Here is an 18951-nt window from a genome sequence, read left to right as displayed (position 1 = left end):
CTCTCTCACTTATATAGGCTCTTAATTACACATTTACACACATGCTGTCTATCTTTTCACGCTTACACACACACAGGCTTCCAATCACATAAATACATGCTGTCTTTTTCTCTCACACACAGACTCTCATTCACATGCTTACAAACATGTCCTCTCTTTCTCTCATTTACACACAGGCTCTCAATCACATACTCACATGCTCCCTCACCTAAATCAGCTCTCAATCACACACAGACACACATGGTCTCTCTCTCTCATTTAAACACAGGCTCTCAATCACATACTCACATGCTCCATCACCTAAACCAGCTGTCAATCAGACACAGACACACATGATCTCTCTCTTACTTATACACACAGGCTCTTAATCATACATACACATGATCTCTCTCACACACAAAGGATTTCAATCATACACACATACTCTTTCACACAAACAGGTTTTCAATCACAAACTTACACATACAGGTTCCCAATGGTAAACTTACATTCATGCTCTCTCTCTCACAGGCAGGATCTCAATCACAGACATACTCTCTTTCACATATACAGGCTCTCAATCATTCACATACATGCAATCTCTCACTCACACACACAGGATCTCAAACACACATGCTTGCTCGCTCATTCACTCTCTCTCTCCCCCCCCCCCCCGGGAACTCGCGGCAGCAGCAGCCTCCTCCCAACGCTAACCTCCTTCATTTTCAGCCCTCGCGGAGGCGAAGGCGGAGTCCCATCGGCCGCGGTTGAAGATTTTCATTTTCCTCCGAGCCGCGCTGCAGTCTTCTTCCCGCGCAGGCACCCGATGCTCTCCACTTCCTCTTCCGGGCCGCGGGAAGAAGAGAGCACGCCGGTGGAGAGCACGCCGGTGGAGAGCATCGGGTGCCTGCGCGGGAAGACCCGCGCAGGCACCCGATGACTCCAGCGCTGGCACCCGGCTGACACCCGATGACTCCCGCGCAGGCACCCGGATGACTCCAGTCGGCGTGCTCTCTTCTCCTCCCCCCCGCGGCCCGGAAGAGGAAGTGGTGAGCATCGGGTGCCTGCGCGGAAGAAGAGACCACGCTAGTGTGGTCTCTTCTTCCCGCGCAGGCACCCGATGCTCTCCACTTCCTCTTCCGGGCCGCGGGGGGGGGGGGGGAGAGCACGCCGACTGGAGTCATCCGGGTGCCTGCGCGGAAGAAGAGACCACGCTAGTGTGGTCTCTTCTTCCCGCGCAGGCACCCGATGCTCTCCACTTCCTCTTCCGGGCCGCGGGGGGGGGGGGGGGGGGGGAGGAGAAGAGAGCACGCCGGTGCCGCTGACTCCAGCTGTCCTGCCGCGTTCCGCCCGGGCTGACAGCATTTTAAGCCCGGGCGACGGAGGACCGGGGAGCAGCTGGGTCAGCGGGGAACCGCGAAGTATGGCGACACGTGTCTGCGAGCCAGATGCAGCCCTCAAAAGAGCCATATCTGGCTCGCGAGCCATGGGTTCCCGACCCCTGGTCTAGAGTATGTAGAAGTTTCTCCTGGGCACTGGTATGCGGCTTTGGCATAAAAATGGGGAGAGTGATAGTTTGATTGAGATGAAAAAGGGAAACCACCTTAGGGAGGAAGGTAGGATGAGGTCGGAGTGTCACTTTGTCATGGTAAAACTCTAGATAGGGGGAGTAGTGAACTAATGCCTGGGGTTCACTGACCCTCCGTGCTGATGTAATAGCCACTAGAAAAACTGTTTTCCATGTCACATATTTTATGTGGCTGGTCTCTAATGGTTCAAAGGGTGATAGCATGAGCTGTTCCAGAACTATGTTGAGATCCCATGGTACCAGTGGTTTGGTCACTGGCGGGCGAAGACGTAACGTGCCTTTCATGAATCTAGATATTAATGGGTGATTCGAGATAGGCAGATCGTTATGCTGTTCATGGAACGCTGCTATAGCGCTAATGTGTACTCTGACTGAAGTGGTAGCTAGAGCCGCTTCGTATAGGGTGTGAGATTGTAATAATTGTGAGGCGGTAGCAGAGAAAGGATTTATGTTCCTAGGAGTGCACCAGGATAGGTAGCGATGCCATTTGCCTGTACAGTTACGTCAGGTAGAAGGTTTCCTGGATGCGATTAGGATGTTTTCCACACTTGTGGGTAAATTAAGATGATTCAATACCTGCTGTTCAATCTCCATGCTGTGAGATGGAACGGTTGATTCATCGGGTGAAGAAGAGAGCCTCCTTCTTGTGTTAGCAGATGTGGACGGTTTTGTAGCAGTATTGGTGGGCGTATGGAAAGCCGTTTCAGATACTCATACCATGGCTGCCTTGGCCATGCTGGAGCAATGAGTATCATGTCCACCACATCCTGTATGCACTTCTGAACTGTCCGAGAAATTAATGGAATGGGAGGATAAGCATACATCAAGCCTGTCGTCTATGGAATGAGGAAGGCATCGGGGGCGAACTGTATGCTGCTGGGATAAATGGAGCAAAAGGTTTGAACCTGTCTGTTGCTTTCTGTGGCAAAAAGATCTATCGACGGAAAACCCCATTGCTGAAAAATGTTTTCCGCTACCTCTGGATTCAGGGTCCACTTGTGTGGATGAAAAACTCGGTTTAGATGATCTGCTGTGATATTGTCTAGGCCAGGAAGGTAAGTGGCTTGGAGGGAGAGTCCAATGAAGTATTCGAAGTGCTTCCCGGCACAGAATCCAAGAACCGGACCCTCCTTCTTTGTTTATGTAGAACATTGCCACTTGGTTGTCAGTATACACCATGAAGTTTGAGTGTTGGATTTGAGTGAAGAAGGTTTGAAGTGCTTTCCAGATCGCCCGAAGTTCTAAGAGATTGATCTGGTACATAGACTCTTGGGGAGTCCAGAGACCTTGTGTCTTTAGGTCTCCTAGGTGGGCTCCCCAACCTTTCCTGGACGTGTCTGTAGTAAGCGTGAGCTGATGCGGAGGTAGACGGAAAGGGGCTCCCGTTGATAGGTTGGTAGGAGAGAGCCACCATCGAATGTCCTCCTTCATCGTGTTGGTAATGTGAATCTTGGAGGTGAGCGGTTGTAGAAACTGAGACCACTGTGCTTTAGTCCCCACTGTAAGCGGCGCATGTGCAGTCTGGTGTGGGGAACTACGTAGATGGCTGCCGCCATATGCCCTAGAAGTTGAAGGATTTGGCGTGCAGATGCTTGATGTTTGTTGAATAGGCTGTGCGCTAAAGTCATAGTAGTGCGCATCCTGTCTGATGGAAAATAGGCTCTCTCTTCTATCGTATTGATGAGAGCTCCTATAAATTGAAGTATCTGTGTAGATTGGAGTTGGGATTTTTCGAAGTTGACTCGGAATCCTAACATTTGAAGGCAATTGATTGTACGTAACGTGTGCGTCTTGAGGGTGGACGGATTGGAAGCTACTATTAACCAGTCGTCCAGATAAGGAAATATTTGGATCGAAAGTTTCCTGACATGAGCCACCACCACTGCTAGACATTTTGTGAATACCCTTGGGGCTGAGGACAGACCAAATGGGAGTACCTTGTATTGGTAGTGCGAACTCTGAACTTGAAAACAGAGGTATTGCCAAGAGGAAGGGTGAATTGGTATGTGGGAATAAGCATCCTTCAGGTCGATGGAACATAGCCAGTCTTGGGGTTGTATCAGAGGTAGGATATTTTTGAGAAAGGTCATTTTGAACTTCTCTTTCTGAATATGTTGATTCAGGAGACGGAGATCCAGTATAGGCCAGAGGCCTCCTGATTTTTTTGGAATTAGAAAATATGGGGAATAAAATCCCTGATTCTGATGTTGAAGAGGGATTGTTTGAATAGAATTCTGAAGTAGTAGGTTGGATAACTCCACATGGAGGGATGATGAATGGGTAGGTGCATCCCGTATTGGAGACAGATGAGGAAGGGGTGGAATCCCTCTGAAATTGGATGATAACTTGTCCCTGATAATGTTGATCACCCATTTGTCTGAAGTGATGGCTTCCCAGTGGTTTAGAAAAAATTGGAGACGGAGTGTAACTTGAGGAGTTAAGATGGCGGCACGCATTGAGCTCTAAGTCGGAGCTCTCTGGAACTTTGTTAATTTTCCCTTTGAAGAATGCCCGCTAAAAGAAAAGGGAAAATACGGACTTACCCGTCCGTGTCGACTCCCTTTTCAAGCTTACAACCAGAGATAACCGGTTTTATGTGCTCTACAGTCCCACAGAGGAGAACCGAGGAAGCTGATGTGCACGATGGCATGGGAGAGCCGTTCATTCCGGCAGGGGAGGTGTCTCTTAGCCCGGAGGAGAGGCAACCGCCTGTGCCGAGAGCTGGTGAGGAGCCGAAGAGGAAGGAACCGGTGGCGTCTCAAACTGGTACTGCTTCAGAAAGCCCCTTGCAGATTCCTGAAGGTGTCGACCCAGGACTCTTCACCTCGAGCCCGGTGGGAGGACAGAGAACAGCGGGACCATCAGAACCCAGCGGAAGGCTGGAAGGAGGTATGGACACAGAAAATACCTTCAGGAAGGAGCTAATAACCATACCAATGCGGCCTGCACAGGTGACGTTAGATTCTCTTTGGGATTTTATGGCTGGGATGACTTCTGCAATAAATTCTTTGAATTATAAAATGGAACAATCTAATTCACAAAGTTTTCAAAAATCTGCTGATATACAAAACCAAGTCGATTTCCTGACAGGAAAAGTTAATGGTTTGGAAGAGAAAGACAATGAGTTCCAGCAGTACAAGATAGCGGTGATTAAGGACCGTGAGGTGTTATCCAGGCGAATGGAATTTCTTGAAAATAAGTCCAGACATTTAAATCTACGTTTGACAAATTTTCCGAGAGTAGTGGGGGAGATTCCCTACACTACTCTAAAGAAATTCTTTTTGGAAAAGCTGGAAATAACTGAAGCAAATTTTCCATCTATTAATTCTTGCTTTTTTCTTCCCTTGTCAAGATGGATGGAAAGTGCCAGTAATGTTCCCTTTGCAGGGAATTTGACAGGATTTTTGGAAGATTCTACCTTAGAAGTGATTAGCAGGGGAACACTTCTGGTATCTTTTATTACAACGAAGGATATTGGCATGGTGATGAAATCATATTTTAGGAAACATCCAATAAATTTCCATGATGCAGCAGTGAAAATACTTCCAGATTTAGCCCCAGCCACACAGGCCAGGCGTCGAGGTTTTTTAAACCTCAGACAAGAGGCAGTTGGGCTGGGCTTTACAGTTAAAATTTTGTTTCCTTGTAAATGTTTCCTGACAAAGGGTGATGAACGCTTTGTGTTTTTTACGTCTGATCAGTTAAAAGAATTTATAGAAGTCAGGAAAATTAATATCTTAATCCAGTAAGATTGATATGGATTGTTTGTAATGTGTACCTTCCATTACAGTTTATATGGTTATTCCTGTGCTGAACTTCCTTAAAAGATTTCATATCTCCTCCGTACTATATATTCTGCTGGGAGTGGGAACTAATGGTCGAAAATTATTATTGAATACTTATGTATTACTCCAACTAGTTTATTTGTTTAAAAAAATTTTTTTTCTTTTTTCCTGACTAGGATTATTGTAAAGTTAGGAGTTTATGACATTAAGACATTAATGTTTATGACATTAAGAACCCACTGAATTTCTTTATAAGCAAATAGTATTTTATGTATTGAAAATGAATAAATAAAGAATAAAAAAAAAAATTGGAGATGCCGTCCTATGAAATCTGGAGGTGGCGGTGGCTGGATGGAACTCAAAAAGACGATTGCTATTTTTGCTGTGGTGTCGTTGTTTGCTTCTGTTGTCTGGGTCTTCCCTGGGTGTAGCCTGGGCCGTGGACCTGGGAGGTACATACGGATGTGGCCTATATTGTGCGTATAGTCTAGAATATGACCGTGGGTAATACTGATGACGGTAAGGCTGAAAATATCTCTGCTGAGATTTGTGAGATTCCGATGTGAAGGTTAGAGATTGTACCGCTGCACTTTGTTCTTTCAAATGGGAGACTGTCTGTGAACTAGTCACCAAAAAGATTGTCTCCCACGCATGGAATATCTGCCAGCTTGTCATGGACATCCGTGCGAAAAGTGCTTGCTTTAAGCCAAGCTAGACGCCTGGCGGCTATGGCCGAAGCGGAGGTTCTCGAAGAGGACTCAAATGACTCATAAACGGATCTGAACAAATGTCTAAGTCCTTCCTCTAAATCCAGGAATGGTTGTGGAAGATTATTATCTTGTGAAAGACAAAGTGGGTGATGTTTTTGAAGAGTCTCAAATAAATATTGTGTAGTATAAAATTGATGGTATTGAATTCTAGATGTCAACATGGAGGAGTGATAAACCTTCTTTGCAAAGTCGTCCAAACATTTATGTTCTTTATTTGGAGGGGTGTTGGAGTGTAGTTTTGAGCGTTTTGCTTTTGCAAGAGCTGACTCTACTACTACCGACTGATGAGGAAGTTGAGGAGATTTGTAAATTGAAGAGTTATAAATCCTATATTTAATGTCAACCTTCCTGGAGGTTGCGGTCGTGGAAAATGGGATTTTCCAATTTTTTAAAAGGAGGTTTTGCAATATCGAATGTGGTGGTAGGGCAGTTGGTTCAGCCGGGTTTTCAAAAATTTTGAGAATGCCCATCATTTCAGTTCTAGGATCTGGGATTCGTCCTGTTGGAACTTGGAGGAGGGTACCTAGTTTCTCAATGAATTTGGAATAGATTAAGTCCTCAGGAGGAGAATAGGGCTCCTGTGGTCCCTCCAGGGGGTCCAAGGGAAATCCAGTAGAAGAGTTAGACAAAACCATAGAAACCTGCGAAACAGGGCTCGCTGGGTGGTGCTCGGGTTCTGAGCTGTTGTCCCCTGTAAGAGGATCCGGTGAAGGGGGTGTTGAAGTGTGTGGAGAGACCGCTGGTGGAACCTGTTTTCCTTGTTCCAGGTCTTGAAAAAATGAGGATAGCACTTCTGATATTTTTGACATTGCAGATGCTGCAAGAGTTCCTTGCGGAGGGATGTGTAATTTTTGCCTTTTGTGTGGAGGAGAAATAGCATTTAGTGTTGTATCCTCCTGTGAAGTGTTCCCACTGTAAATGTTGGAAGTTGCGTGGGCCTGTTTTGGTGTAGGTAGTGCTGATCCTGCTGAGAAGGAGCATGTACTGAGAAGAGAATGTTGTGAGGGAACTGATTCTGCGTTGGAGAGAAGTTCCACTTCAATTTCCCAGCTAGATGCAGAGGAAGTAGGAGAATGTTCCAGATGCTTTTGCTTTGCTATTCTTTTGAAAGGAGTATGTTCCAAAAAAGAAGGATGTATTTTGCTATGAGATTGCGTGAGTGAAGCATGCCCCATAGGTATTTTCTTGGTGGCTGTTTCAAGTGTTGATTAATGTTTTGTGTATACGGCCTGTTTTGCACCATGCGTCAAAGAGGTGTCGTCTTCTAACTGAATGGTGTGCTTTATGGCGGCCCCCCTGCTTCATGATGGGGCATTGCTTCGTAGCAATGTCCTGTTTCGAGGTGGCGCCATGCTTCAAGGCGGCTCCGTGCTTCGGAGCGGCGCCTTGCGTCGTAGTGTCCTGCATTGTAGCATCCTGCGTCGTATCGACGCTCTGCACGTGTGCCAGAGCATGCGTCGTAGACGCTTGTTTTTTCAGCGCAGAAAGGTGGGGTTCGATTGGCTTTAATAGCCCCGAACTCTTCGACGGAGCTCCCTTTCCTCGATTCTTTTCCGGAGCCCCGGTATGGATCGAGGGTAGTTGGGGCTTTTGAAACCCCAACCTAGAGCGCGGCTTGGTTCTTCCCGTTTCGGAAGTCCCGAGGTAGGAAGCCCGTTTTGTATGGGCCTTACCTGTCTTCGCCGGTGCCAGCGAAGAATGGGCTGAGGTAGGTGGGGCATAGGAACCCATCTTCAGCTGCTCTATTTTCGCTGCTCGGTGGCATTCAGCCAGAGGAGAAATGCGGCTGCTGTCTCGACACAACTTTTGGTCATGATCTGGGCCTAAACAGAGGTGGCAATCATTATGTCCGTCAGTAATGGACATAATTTTGCCACATTGACAATATTTAAATCCAGACGGCTTGGGAGCCATCTGGAATGAAAAAGTTGAAAAAACAGCAAAAATCACTGAAAAAAATATTCTGTGAGGAGAAAAATGTGAGAATAACCATGCGTGCGATCGGCTAGCTGAAAAAAAGAAACTGAAGAGGAGAGAGAACCGTGCGGGAACACCACCGCGCAGAGGCACAGAGTCAAAGCTCTGTTACTAGCTGAGGAAACTCCGCCTGCTTCGGGTCGCGACGCTTCCCAGACAGCATGGCTAATTCAGCCCTGCTATTGACGGGAAATGACTTTTCTAATGATTTTTCTCCCAGGTGTTATAACATTTTTCCACTGATGTTTTCTTTTTTTATTATAACACTGTTCCTGGAGATATTCTAGCCCCATGAACAAGTCTTCCTCCTACCTGAATAAATATTTTGGGTCTCACCTGACCTGGAGCATATTTTCTGCTTGCCTGCATGGTCCTCAAACAGTGAAAGCTTCCCATGGGATTTCTTGCTCCTCTCCTGGCCCAAGAAACCCAATTTGTGGCTTTCCAATGCCACAGAGAAGTGGGGGAAAAAAATCCTCTCTTTGACCTAGTATCCCCCAGAAACAACAGCTATAGCTGAAGAGCAGGGGGAAACGGAGAGAAAGAAGAGAACCTAAAGCAGCTGTGAGGAAATAGAGATCCTGTTCCATGGGTTAGGAAGAGGATCCTTCTCTGGATATAGTGCAAGGGAGCCCTCTCCCCGCTTCTGATTACCTGGCAGGATGACCTCCAGACTTTAATCCAATACTGCTGCAACAACAGTTTCTTCCTCTCCTCCCCTTTCCCAAAATGTTGTGGCGGGGAAGTCTCAGGAGAGAAAGGCAGGAAGAAGAAAAGGGAGATCTAGTGAAGTCAGAACACAGGAGGAGGTGAGAGGGACAGCAAGGATAGCTTTGTTCAGCCAGTGTAACTAATACTCATGTCTAAAAGTGACTGCACAATTGATCTAGACTCACTGGAATCAATTTCAAAGAATGCTCTGGGCCTAAATTTTAGACAGATTTTCAGCTAAATTTAAGGACCTGTGTTTTGGGTTGAAAATTCTCCTAAATATAGGCACTTAAAACTTAACTAAATGTAGGCCCTCAATTCATTTGCCTAGATTCAAGAGCCTAAGTTAGGTGCCCAGTGCTGAAAATCAGTGCTAAGTTCCCAACTTCTTTTCTCTGCCCTACCTCCATTCCGGTTGCCACCTACATTCAAGCACCTAAATTTAGGTGGCTAGTGAAATTGAGATCATAAATTTAGGCCCTTAACTGTAGTCAGTTTTCAGAGAGGATGATATTGGTTCCTAACTTCCTAAGGATTCTATGGAATGAGGTGCACTAGGCTATATGTTGTTTTATTCATGAATGCAGACATTTTTTGTGTGCAAACTAGCAAGTTTTGCACACAAAAAAGGTGTGTGCAAATTAGCACATCGCCATTTAAATCCCATGTTAATAAAGGCATGTTAATAAAGGCATTAGCTACTACTCCCCAATGCAGAGGCATGTAGGCCTAACACATGGCTCTCCCATATAGGAATACAGCTCTGCTATCCACCAAACAGTGTATGCTTTATCCTGAAAAAGGTTTTTAAAAAGTCTTGAAAAAGTGGCTGGGGTTTTCTCCAATTTTCCTTGCCCAGCCTAGGGGCTCATCCTCTCTTCAAAATTACCTGTCAGACTCTTGATGGGCAGCGTTCTCATTGGTAAGGAGCTGCCACCACTCCAGACCTAGCTGGTTCCCACATTGGCCCAATTGCAGCCATACAGCAGACATTGTCCTGAACTGAGAAAGAGAAAAAAAATCAAATAAAAACACATTAAAATATAAAATAGGTCCAAGTAGTTGTAATACGGAGCCTGCTCAAAGTATAAAATACTCGTTTCTTAATTTCATTTCTAAGGTCTCTTTCTCATGGCCTCATTTCTACGACAACTGTCTACTTCAATGGCAGAGAGAAATGTGGAAAAGAGGATTTACATTGAGACATCCAACAAGGCATTGATCTGTGCAGTCTGGGTAAACAAGCATCCCTTGATGTGGCGGTTACTACCCTTAACCATTAAGCCTTATGCTCACCTTTGATGCAATTCCAACATTGCTCTCTGCATCAATGGCCGGGGGTGGCAGGAAATTTGAATCAAATAGTTACCAACAAGGGTCCTGAACTTGGTGGTCGGTGAAAACAGATGAGTATGGGAAAATTGGAGAAATTACTTACCTGATAATTTCGTTTTCTTTAGTGTAGACAGATGGAGTCAGGACCAATGGGTATAGTATACTCCTGATACCAGTTGGAGATGGATCAGATTTCAATCTGACGTCAGCCCTAGTACATATACCCCTGCAGGAAGTGCACCTCTTCAGTGTTCTCCTCAAAAAGCATTGTGGATATATGTGTGACTGACTAATTTGAATAACTTGATTAACTTCATAACTTGATTAACTTGGACTGGTTGAATTGGCTATAGCTAGAGACCGCCAGTGCCCTCAACCGGGAAACGTCGACACCTGGTAGGATGGGTATCCTAGATAAAGGAAAGCATGGCTTACCCTTGAATCACTCGCTCCTGGGGACGTCCCCCGAGAATTCCATGAGTAACGGCAGCCGTGGGTGGGATGCTGAGTTTATCTGTCTACATTAAGGAAAACGAAATTATCAGGTAAGTAATTTCTCTATTTCCTAGCGTGTAGCAGATGGACTCAGGACCAATGGGATGTATAAAAGCTACTCCCGAACTGGGTGGGAGGCTGCCCGTGACCCACTTAGTACTGCCGTTGTGAATGCTGTGTCCTCCCGAGCCTGAACATCCAGGCGGTAAAACGTGGAGAAGGTGTGGATGGAGGACCATGTCGCTGCCCTGCAGATCTCGGCGGGTGACAGCATCTTGGTTTCTGCCCAGGCCACTACCTGGACTCTAGTAGAATGGGCCTTGACTTGTAGAGGGGGTGGCTTGCCTGCTTCTACATAGGCTGCCTTGATGACTTCTTTGATCCAGCAGGCTATGGTTGCTCACGAGGCCGCTTCCCCTTGCCTCTTCCCGCTGTGAAGGATGAATAGGTGGTCTGTTTTTCGTACAGGTTCCGACATTTCCAGGTATCTGGATAGGAGTCTGCCGATGTTGAGGTGGCGTAGACTTCGAGCCTCTTCCGAATTATTATGCTCATCCGGCGATGGTAGCGAGATGGTTTGGTTGATATGGAAGTGAGACACCACTTTGGGGAGGAACGAGGGGACTGTGCGTAGCTGGATGGTTCCCAGGTTGAGGCTGAGGAATGGCTCACGGCAGGACAGTGCTTATAGTTTGGATATACGATGGGCTGAACAAACTGCCAGCAGGAAAGCTGTCTTCAAAGTTAATAGTCGGAGAGACAGGCCGCGGAGAGGTCTGAAAGAGCCTCCTGCTAAGAAATCCAGGACCAGGTTGAGGTTCCAAAGAGGTATCAGCCACTTTAGGGGTGGGCGGATGTGCTTGACTCCTTTCAGGAAGCGTGAAACATCCGGGTGAGAGGCTATGCTGTTGCTCTTGCTCTTGGTTCCGTAGCATGACAATGTGACCACCTGTACCTTGATGGAGTTGAGGGACAATCCCTTCTGTAGGCTGATCTGTAGGAATTCCAAGACAGCAGGAATTTTGACTGAGCATGGTATGATGTCGTAGTCCTCGCACCAGGCTTCGAATATGCTCCAAATCCTTATGTATGTTAGAGATGTGGAGAACTTGCGTGCTCGGAGTAGGGTGTCGATTACCGCCCCCGAGTACTCGTTCTTTCTCAGGCGAGCCCTCTCAATGGCCAGACCGTAAGAGAGAATCGAGCTAGATCCTCGTGGAGGATCGGCTCTTGTTGGAGCAGGTCTCTGTGTGGAGGTAGTGGCAGGGGGGTCCCTGCCACTACCTCCACACAGTAGTCTTCGCATGTCTGCGTACCACGGTCTTCTTAGCCAGTCCGGAGCCACCAGAAGTACTGGTCCCCTGTGTAGTTCTATTTTGTGAATGATTGAGCCTATTAGGGGCCACGGCGGGAAGGCGTATAACAGAGTACCAGGGTATCGATTCCCTGGGACTGAGGTTCCTGCCTGCGGCTGAAGTAACTGGGTACTTGGGCATTGGACCGGTTTGCCAGAAGGTCCATGGTTGGTGTTCCCCAATGGTTTACTATCAGCCAACAGCTTCCATTCTCCTGGGTCTAGACTTTCTCTGCTGAGGTAATCCGCCATGATGTTGTCTTTCCCGGCAATGTGGACGGCTGAGATTTCCTGGAGATTCATTTCCGCCCACATTAGGGGGTCTATTTCCAGAGACACCTGTTGGCTTCTGGTTCCTTTCTGACGGTTGATGTAGGCCACCGTTGTGGCGTTGTCCGACATTACTCCGACCGCTTTGTCTCGGAGTCTGTGACCAAACCGTAGGCAGGTTAGTCTTACTACCCGAGCTTCTAGACGATTGATGTTCCATCCCGACTCTTCTTTGTTCCACTGCCCTTGGGCGGTTAGCTCTTCGCAATGTGCTCCCCATCCTCATAGGCTGGCGTCCGTGGTAAGCAGGATCCAGGTCGGTGAGGATAGTCTTGTTCCCTGGCTCAGGTGGCCCTCATGTAGCCACCATCGTAGTTGGGTCTGAACTCTGCCCAGGAGTTCGGACAGTTCTGGGACAGTGGATTCCATCGCGATAGGAGTAAGCGCTGTAGGGGTCTCATGTGAGCTCGTGCCCATGGCACTACCTCCAGTGTGGATGCCATGAGACCGAGGACTTGTAAGTAATCCCATGCTGTGGGGAGGGGTTTGCTCAGCAGGGTTTGCAACTGGTTCATCAGTTTTAATCTCCTCGTCGGTGTGAGGCTGACCTTGTCTTCTTTGGTGTTGAATCGGACTCCTAAGTATTCCAGAGACTGTGAGGGGTGCAGACAGCTTTTGATTGTGTTGACCACCCATCCGAGGCTCTCCAGGAGAGTTTTGACTCTGTTGGATGCCTGGTGACTTTCCTCTGGTGATTTCGCTCTGATCAGCCAATCATCTAGGTAAGGGTGTACGAGGATTCCTTTCTTTCTCAGTGTTACCGCCACCACCACTATGACCTTGGTGAACATCCGGGGTGCTGTGGCTAACCCAAAGGGTAGTGCCCGGAACTGGTAGTGACGGTCCAGGATTTTGAAGCGTAGGAAGTGCTGATGATCTTGATGGATCGGAATGTGTAGGTAGACTTCCGACAGATCCATGGATGTGAGGAACTCTCCCTGTTGTATCGCCCTTATTACAGAGCGTAGGGTTTCCATGCGGAAATGGGGAATCCTCAGGTGACGGTTGACCGACTTGAGGTCCAGGATGGGCCTGAACGTCCCCTCTTTCTTGGGGACGATAAAATAAATGGAATAATGCCCAGTGTTTATTTGTTGTGGAGGCACTGGGGTTATGGCCTCGAGGGCCAGTAATCTGGTCAGTGTAGTTTCCACTGCCACCCTCTTGGAGGGGTCATGGCAGGGGGATTCCACGAACTTGCCCGGAGGGGTTCAGAGGAAATCCAGGTAGTAGCCCTCTCGGATGATGGTTAGGACCCACTTGTTCGAAGTTATCTCGACCCATCTGTGGTAGAATAGGGCAAGTCTGCCCCCTATGGCTTCTTCCTTTGGACGGATCGGCTGATTCTCATTGTGGGGTTCGGCTGGGGCCTGGACCCGAGCTGGTTCCCCTTTTGTTGTGCTTGTTCCGAAAGGACTGGTTCCTGCCTGTAGGACGAGGTGCTTGATAAGTGTTTCTGTATGGATTGAAGCGCTGTGAACCTCTGCCCCTGGAGGGTTGGGAGAAGGGTCACTGGTTTCTCTTATTCCTATCCTCCGGTAGCCGAGGCAGTGGGCACTCGCCCCATTTGTTAGCCAGTTTCTCTAGTTCGCTGCCGAACAGGAGGGATCCCTTGAAGGGCATCCTTGTGAGTCTCATTTTGGAAGATGCGTCAGCCGACCAGCTTCGGAGCCAGAGTTGCCTCCTGGCTGCCACAGCTGATGACACTCCTCTAGCTGCGGTGCGCACCAGATCGGAAGCAGCATCCGCGAGGAATGATACTGCTGGCTCCATGGCTTCCCCAGGAGTGTTGCTCCTTGTCTGTGATAGGCAGGCACGTGTCACCATGGTGCAGCAGGCCGCTATTTGTAGGGACATAGCGGTGACGTCAAAGGACTGCTTAAGGATGGATTCCAGACGTCTGTCCTGAGCATCTTTGAGTGCTGCACCTCCCTCCACTAGGATAATAGTGCGCTTCCAGACCACGCAGACCATGGCATCCACTTTTGGGCATGGCAGAAGGTCTTTGGCCACCGGGTCCAGAGGATACATGGCTGCCATAGCCCATCCCCCTTTGAATGTAGACTCTGGAGCAATCCATTCCAGGTCAATTAGCTGTTGAACGGCTTGTAACAGAGGGAAATGGCGGGAGGTTTGACAGAGTCCCTCTAGCAGGGGATTCGTCTTAGGCTCCCCGAGGCACTTGTGCCCGAATAGCAAGCTCCTTCAGGCTGTGGTGACCAGGTCTGAAAGTTCTTCCTTGGTGAGGAAGCATCTCATAGTCTGGTGAGACTCTGTCCCCGGAGGGAGTTCCCCTCCTCCAGGGGCTCTGATTCCTCCTCCGAGTTGTCCGTGTCTCCGTAGGTGGGGCTTCTGGGCGGTGGATTCACTTCTCTGGGCCTAGAGGGCCCGGGGCGTAAAGGTCCTCTGGTGAAGGCTGTGGCCGTGTTATCGGAGGCTCCATCTGCATGTGAACGAAGGTGTGCAGGCCTTTGAAGAATTCCACCCAGGAGATAGACGCTGGGTCCAAGCTAGGAGGCGCTGTGTCCCTGGGGGGCCCCATTTGGTCCCGCTGGAATTTGCTAGGTCCGGGGTACTTATTGAGGAGTAGCACTCAGTCCTGGATGGGGCTGGCCCTGGGCTGGATCCTCCAGGGCCTCCTCGCACTGGAAACACAGGGCGTTGGCCTCTTCGTGTTGTGTGGCTCTGATGTGGCATGCTGGGCAGAGGCCCTGAGCCTTGAGCTCCTTTTCCGGTGGTGCCATGGATGTAGGCGCGTAAAATCCGTTATTTTTTTTTTTTATTTTTCTATACCGAAGTTCCTGTACAGATCACACCGTTATGCGCTCCGGTGCGTTGACTATGCGCGCGGGGAATGGGTGTGCACTCAGGATGTGCACGCAGAAGTCGCAGATATGCGCCCGGCACTGTAAGTGCATATTACGCATGTAACTTGTGCGTACAATGTTGTGCGCACAGATCGAGACGGCGGACAGGGCCAAATGGCGACGGCGACCACGCGGACAAGATGGCGACCACCTCGGAGGGTCTCCACGTGGGAGGACCTTTGGATCTAACCGGGGCCTAGCCCTGCTAGGGTGGATCAACCCGGTGGCACTGGTCCCGGCTGGTGACCTGTGCGACTCCTTGAGCTTCGGAGACCAGAGTCTTTAAAGAAGATTTCTACCTTACCTTGTCTCAGCGCTTCCCGGTTTCATTCCGGGCGGTCTCCGGCTGTGGGGGGAAGAGGGGAAATATCTTCACCGCCGCGCTCGAGATTGCACCCACTGCCTCTCAGCCGCGCCCGAAATTAGGGGCTAGGTCCCCGCCGAGGGTTGGCCGCCGGACCGTGGCTCACCTCCGAAGATCGCGGAAATCACCTCTGGAATTCTCAACTGGGGGAGGGACCAGAGGGTGTCACCTCAGGAGAGCGGGCTCGTCTCTAGAGGTAAGATTTCTTCTTGTTTCAGGTTTTCACCGTTAAATTTACTCTAACGCTACGAGAGCGTGCAGGTAGTCCCTAACTGCTATGGAGACAGAAAATACTGAAGAGCTGCACTTCCTGCAGGGGTATATGTACTAGGGCTGACGTCAGATTGAAATCTGATCCGTCTCCAACTGCTATCAGGAGTACACTATACCCATTGGTCCTGAGTCCATCTGCTACACGCTAGGAAAATGTGTGGGAGTTTACTGGGCAGACTGGATGGGCTGATTGGTCTTTTTCTTCCGTCATTTCTATATTTCTTTGATATGCTTTTTCTTAAACTTGTACATTTATTATAGAATGAAAAGAAGCTTTTTATTATGGCCCTTTTTTTGCTTGTTCCAATCTCCTTTCCCAAATCCACTCTTCATTTGTTTGTATATCAGTCCAAAGCCTGCATGTGGATCTAATGAAGATCTGTTCTTTATGTGCACGTGCTGTATTTGTACTTGTACATGTATCAGAATGCCTGTATACAGTTTTGATAAGATCCACCATTTAGTTCTCTATGCTGTATTCGTAAGAACATAATTACTATCATACTGGGTTACACTAAGGGGTGGATTTTCAAAGGGTTACACGCGTAACCCCGAAAACCCACTTCTGCGCACGCCGAGCCAATTTTGAATAGGCCTGGCGATGCACGCAAGTCCAGGCCGCGCATGACTGAGGCCTCCGGTGCCCCGGCACTTGGGCAGTACGCGCAACCTACTTCTGCCCAGAGGCAGGCGCAACTTCGCTAACAAAGGTCGGGGGGGGGGCGGAGGGAACAGGGAAAGCCATCGGGGCTCCTCGGGCACGGCGCGCGTAAGGTGCACAAGTGTGCACCCCCTTGTGCGCGCCAACCCCGGATTTTATAACATGCACGCATGTTATAAAATCAGGCGTAGAGTGGTGCGCACCAAGTTGTGCGCACAAATCTACGCCCACGCATAGGTTTAAAAATCTGGCCCTAAGAGTCCATCAAGCCCAGTATCCTGTTTCCAACAGTGGCCTTCTAAGTCACAAGTACCTAGAAAGATCCCAAATAAATAGATTCCATGTTGCTTACATCTAGGGATATGCAATGGCTTTCCTCAAGTCTACCCAAATAATAATAGTTTATGGACTTTTTTTTACAAGAAACTTGTGCAAACCGTTTTAAAACCCAGCTACAATAACTGCCTTTTACCATATCCTCCAGCAATGAATTCCAGAGCTTAAACCTTCATTGAGTAAAAAAGTATTTTCTCTGATTTGTTTTAAATGTACTACTCAGAAACTTCATGAAGTATCCCCTAGTTGTTTTATTTTTTGAAAGAGTAAACAACTGATCTATATTCACCTGTTCAACTCCACTCATGATTTAATAAACCTCTATGATATCTACGCTCAGATGTCTCTTCTCCAAGATGAAGAGTCTTAACCTCTTTAGCCTTTAGGTTTTCATGGGTGATGATTCAGATCAATTGAACCAAATCACGGTGAACCTGGAAGATGTGATAGGCCTGAGTGACAAACTGAAGAGTAGTAAATCACCTGGAGAGGATGGTAAAGAACTTAAAAATGAAATTTCAAAACTATTAGTAAAAATTTGTGACCTATCATTAAAATCATCTGATGTACCTGAAGAATGGAGGGTGACCAAATCCCCGATATTTAAAAAGGGCTCCAGGGGAGGTCCGGGAAACCTTAGACCAGTGAGCCTGATTTCAGTGCTGGGAAAAATCAGGGAAGCTGTTACAAGGAATAAAATCACAAAACATTTAGATAGACATGGTTTGATTGGACACAGCCAACATAGATTTATCCAAGGGAAATGTTGCCTCACAAATCTCCTACATTTGTTTGAAGAGGTGAATAAATATGTGGACAAAAGTGAACTGGTAGATGTGGTGTATTTGGACTTCAGAAGGTGTTCAACAAAGTCCCATTTGAGAGGCTTCTAAGAAAACTAGAAAGTCATGGGATAGGAGGCGATGTCCTTTTGTGGATTGCAAGTTGGTTAAAAGACAGGAAATAGAGAGTAGGATTAAATGGTCTGTTTTCACAGTGGAAAAAGGTAAACAGTGGAGTGCCTCAGGGATCTGAACTTGGACTAGCTCTTTTTAATATATTTATACAGGATCTGGATAGGGATATAATGAGTGAGGTGATCAAATTTGCCGTTGACACAAAATTATTCATGGTAGTTAAATCTCAAGTGGATTGTGATGAATTGCAGGAGGACCTTGCGAGACTGGAAGATTGGGCTTCCAAATGGCATATGAAATTTAACATGGACAAGTGCAAAGTGAATGGATATAGGGAAAAATAACCCTTGCTATAGTTACACAATGTTAGGTTCTATCTTAGGAGTTACCACCCAGGAAGGAGATCTAGGTGTCATAGTGGATAATACATTGAAATTGTTAGCCCAGTGTGCTGTGTCGATCCACAAAGCAAACAGAATGTTAGGAATTATTAGGAAACGAATGGCAAATAAAACGGAGGATGTCATAATGCCTCTGTATCGCTCCATGGTGAGACCACACCTTGAATACTGTGTGCATTTCTCTCAACCTAGCTTGATGTTACCCAGGTAGAGAGTTCATCAAGCAAGGTTGAGAGGACATTGTACAAATTTCATCTTGTGTGCGTTTCCTCATTCCGAAGGTCATAAAATCTTCACAAGAGTGAACTGTTCTTACGTCTCACTCTGAATGTCAAAGGGGCCCCTAACCCCTACACTACTACCTAAACCTCACCTTGAGTTACTAGGTGGGCCTCATATAGAGGTATAAATACCTAAGTGGGCCTTATAGCTAGGTGCTCTCTCTCCCCCCCCCCCCCCCAGTGGTTGTAGGTAGGAATTGCAACAATTGTGGTACTTACCGCAAAGTACGAAAAAGTTATCACACTCAGCGCTTTGCATAGGTATTTACGCAAAGATAGCGCACTTTGCGATAAATAGGATATTACCATAAAACACACCCCTTTTCCTATCACATGCAATATTTACTGCATTTTGATAAATCTAAGCCTATATCGGCAAAACTTCTCGGATGTTAAAAACTAGGATGATAGAGCATCGTTCAGCACTCATACATCAGAAGGAGGGTGCCCCTTTAGTGACTTGTGATGAATTTTCTTACAATTTTGATGACTTACATTTTTGTGCGATCGATCAACCCCAAGTTGGG

The 18951-nt window shown here is 47.5% G+C and overlaps 1 protein-coding gene across 5 annotated transcripts in view; it reads right to left on the bottom strand.

The window, feature by feature from the left end:
* LOC115084005 (tubulin delta chain-like) overlaps positions 1-18951 on the bottom strand; it is a 193534-nt gene that overhangs the window by 166175 nt on the left and 8408 nt on the right. For all 5 annotated transcript variants that reach the window (XM_029588249.1, XM_029588248.1, XM_029588246.1 and 2 more), the window contains one exon: positions 9700-9812. In XM_029588249.1, coding sequence (XP_029444109.1) covers positions 9700-9812 — 113 coding nt within the window. The remainder of the gene's footprint in view (positions 1-9699; positions 9813-18951) is intronic.

The sequence above is a fragment of the Rhinatrema bivittatum genome, chromosome 2 (genome assembly GCF_901001135.1).
Source record: "Rhinatrema bivittatum chromosome 2, aRhiBiv1.1, whole genome shotgun sequence".
Taxonomy (NCBI): Eukaryota; Metazoa; Chordata; class Amphibia; order Gymnophiona; family Rhinatrematidae; genus Rhinatrema; species Rhinatrema bivittatum.
The sequence above is the reverse complement of the archived record's forward strand: the minus strand, read 5'-3'. Positions and strand labels throughout refer to the sequence as shown.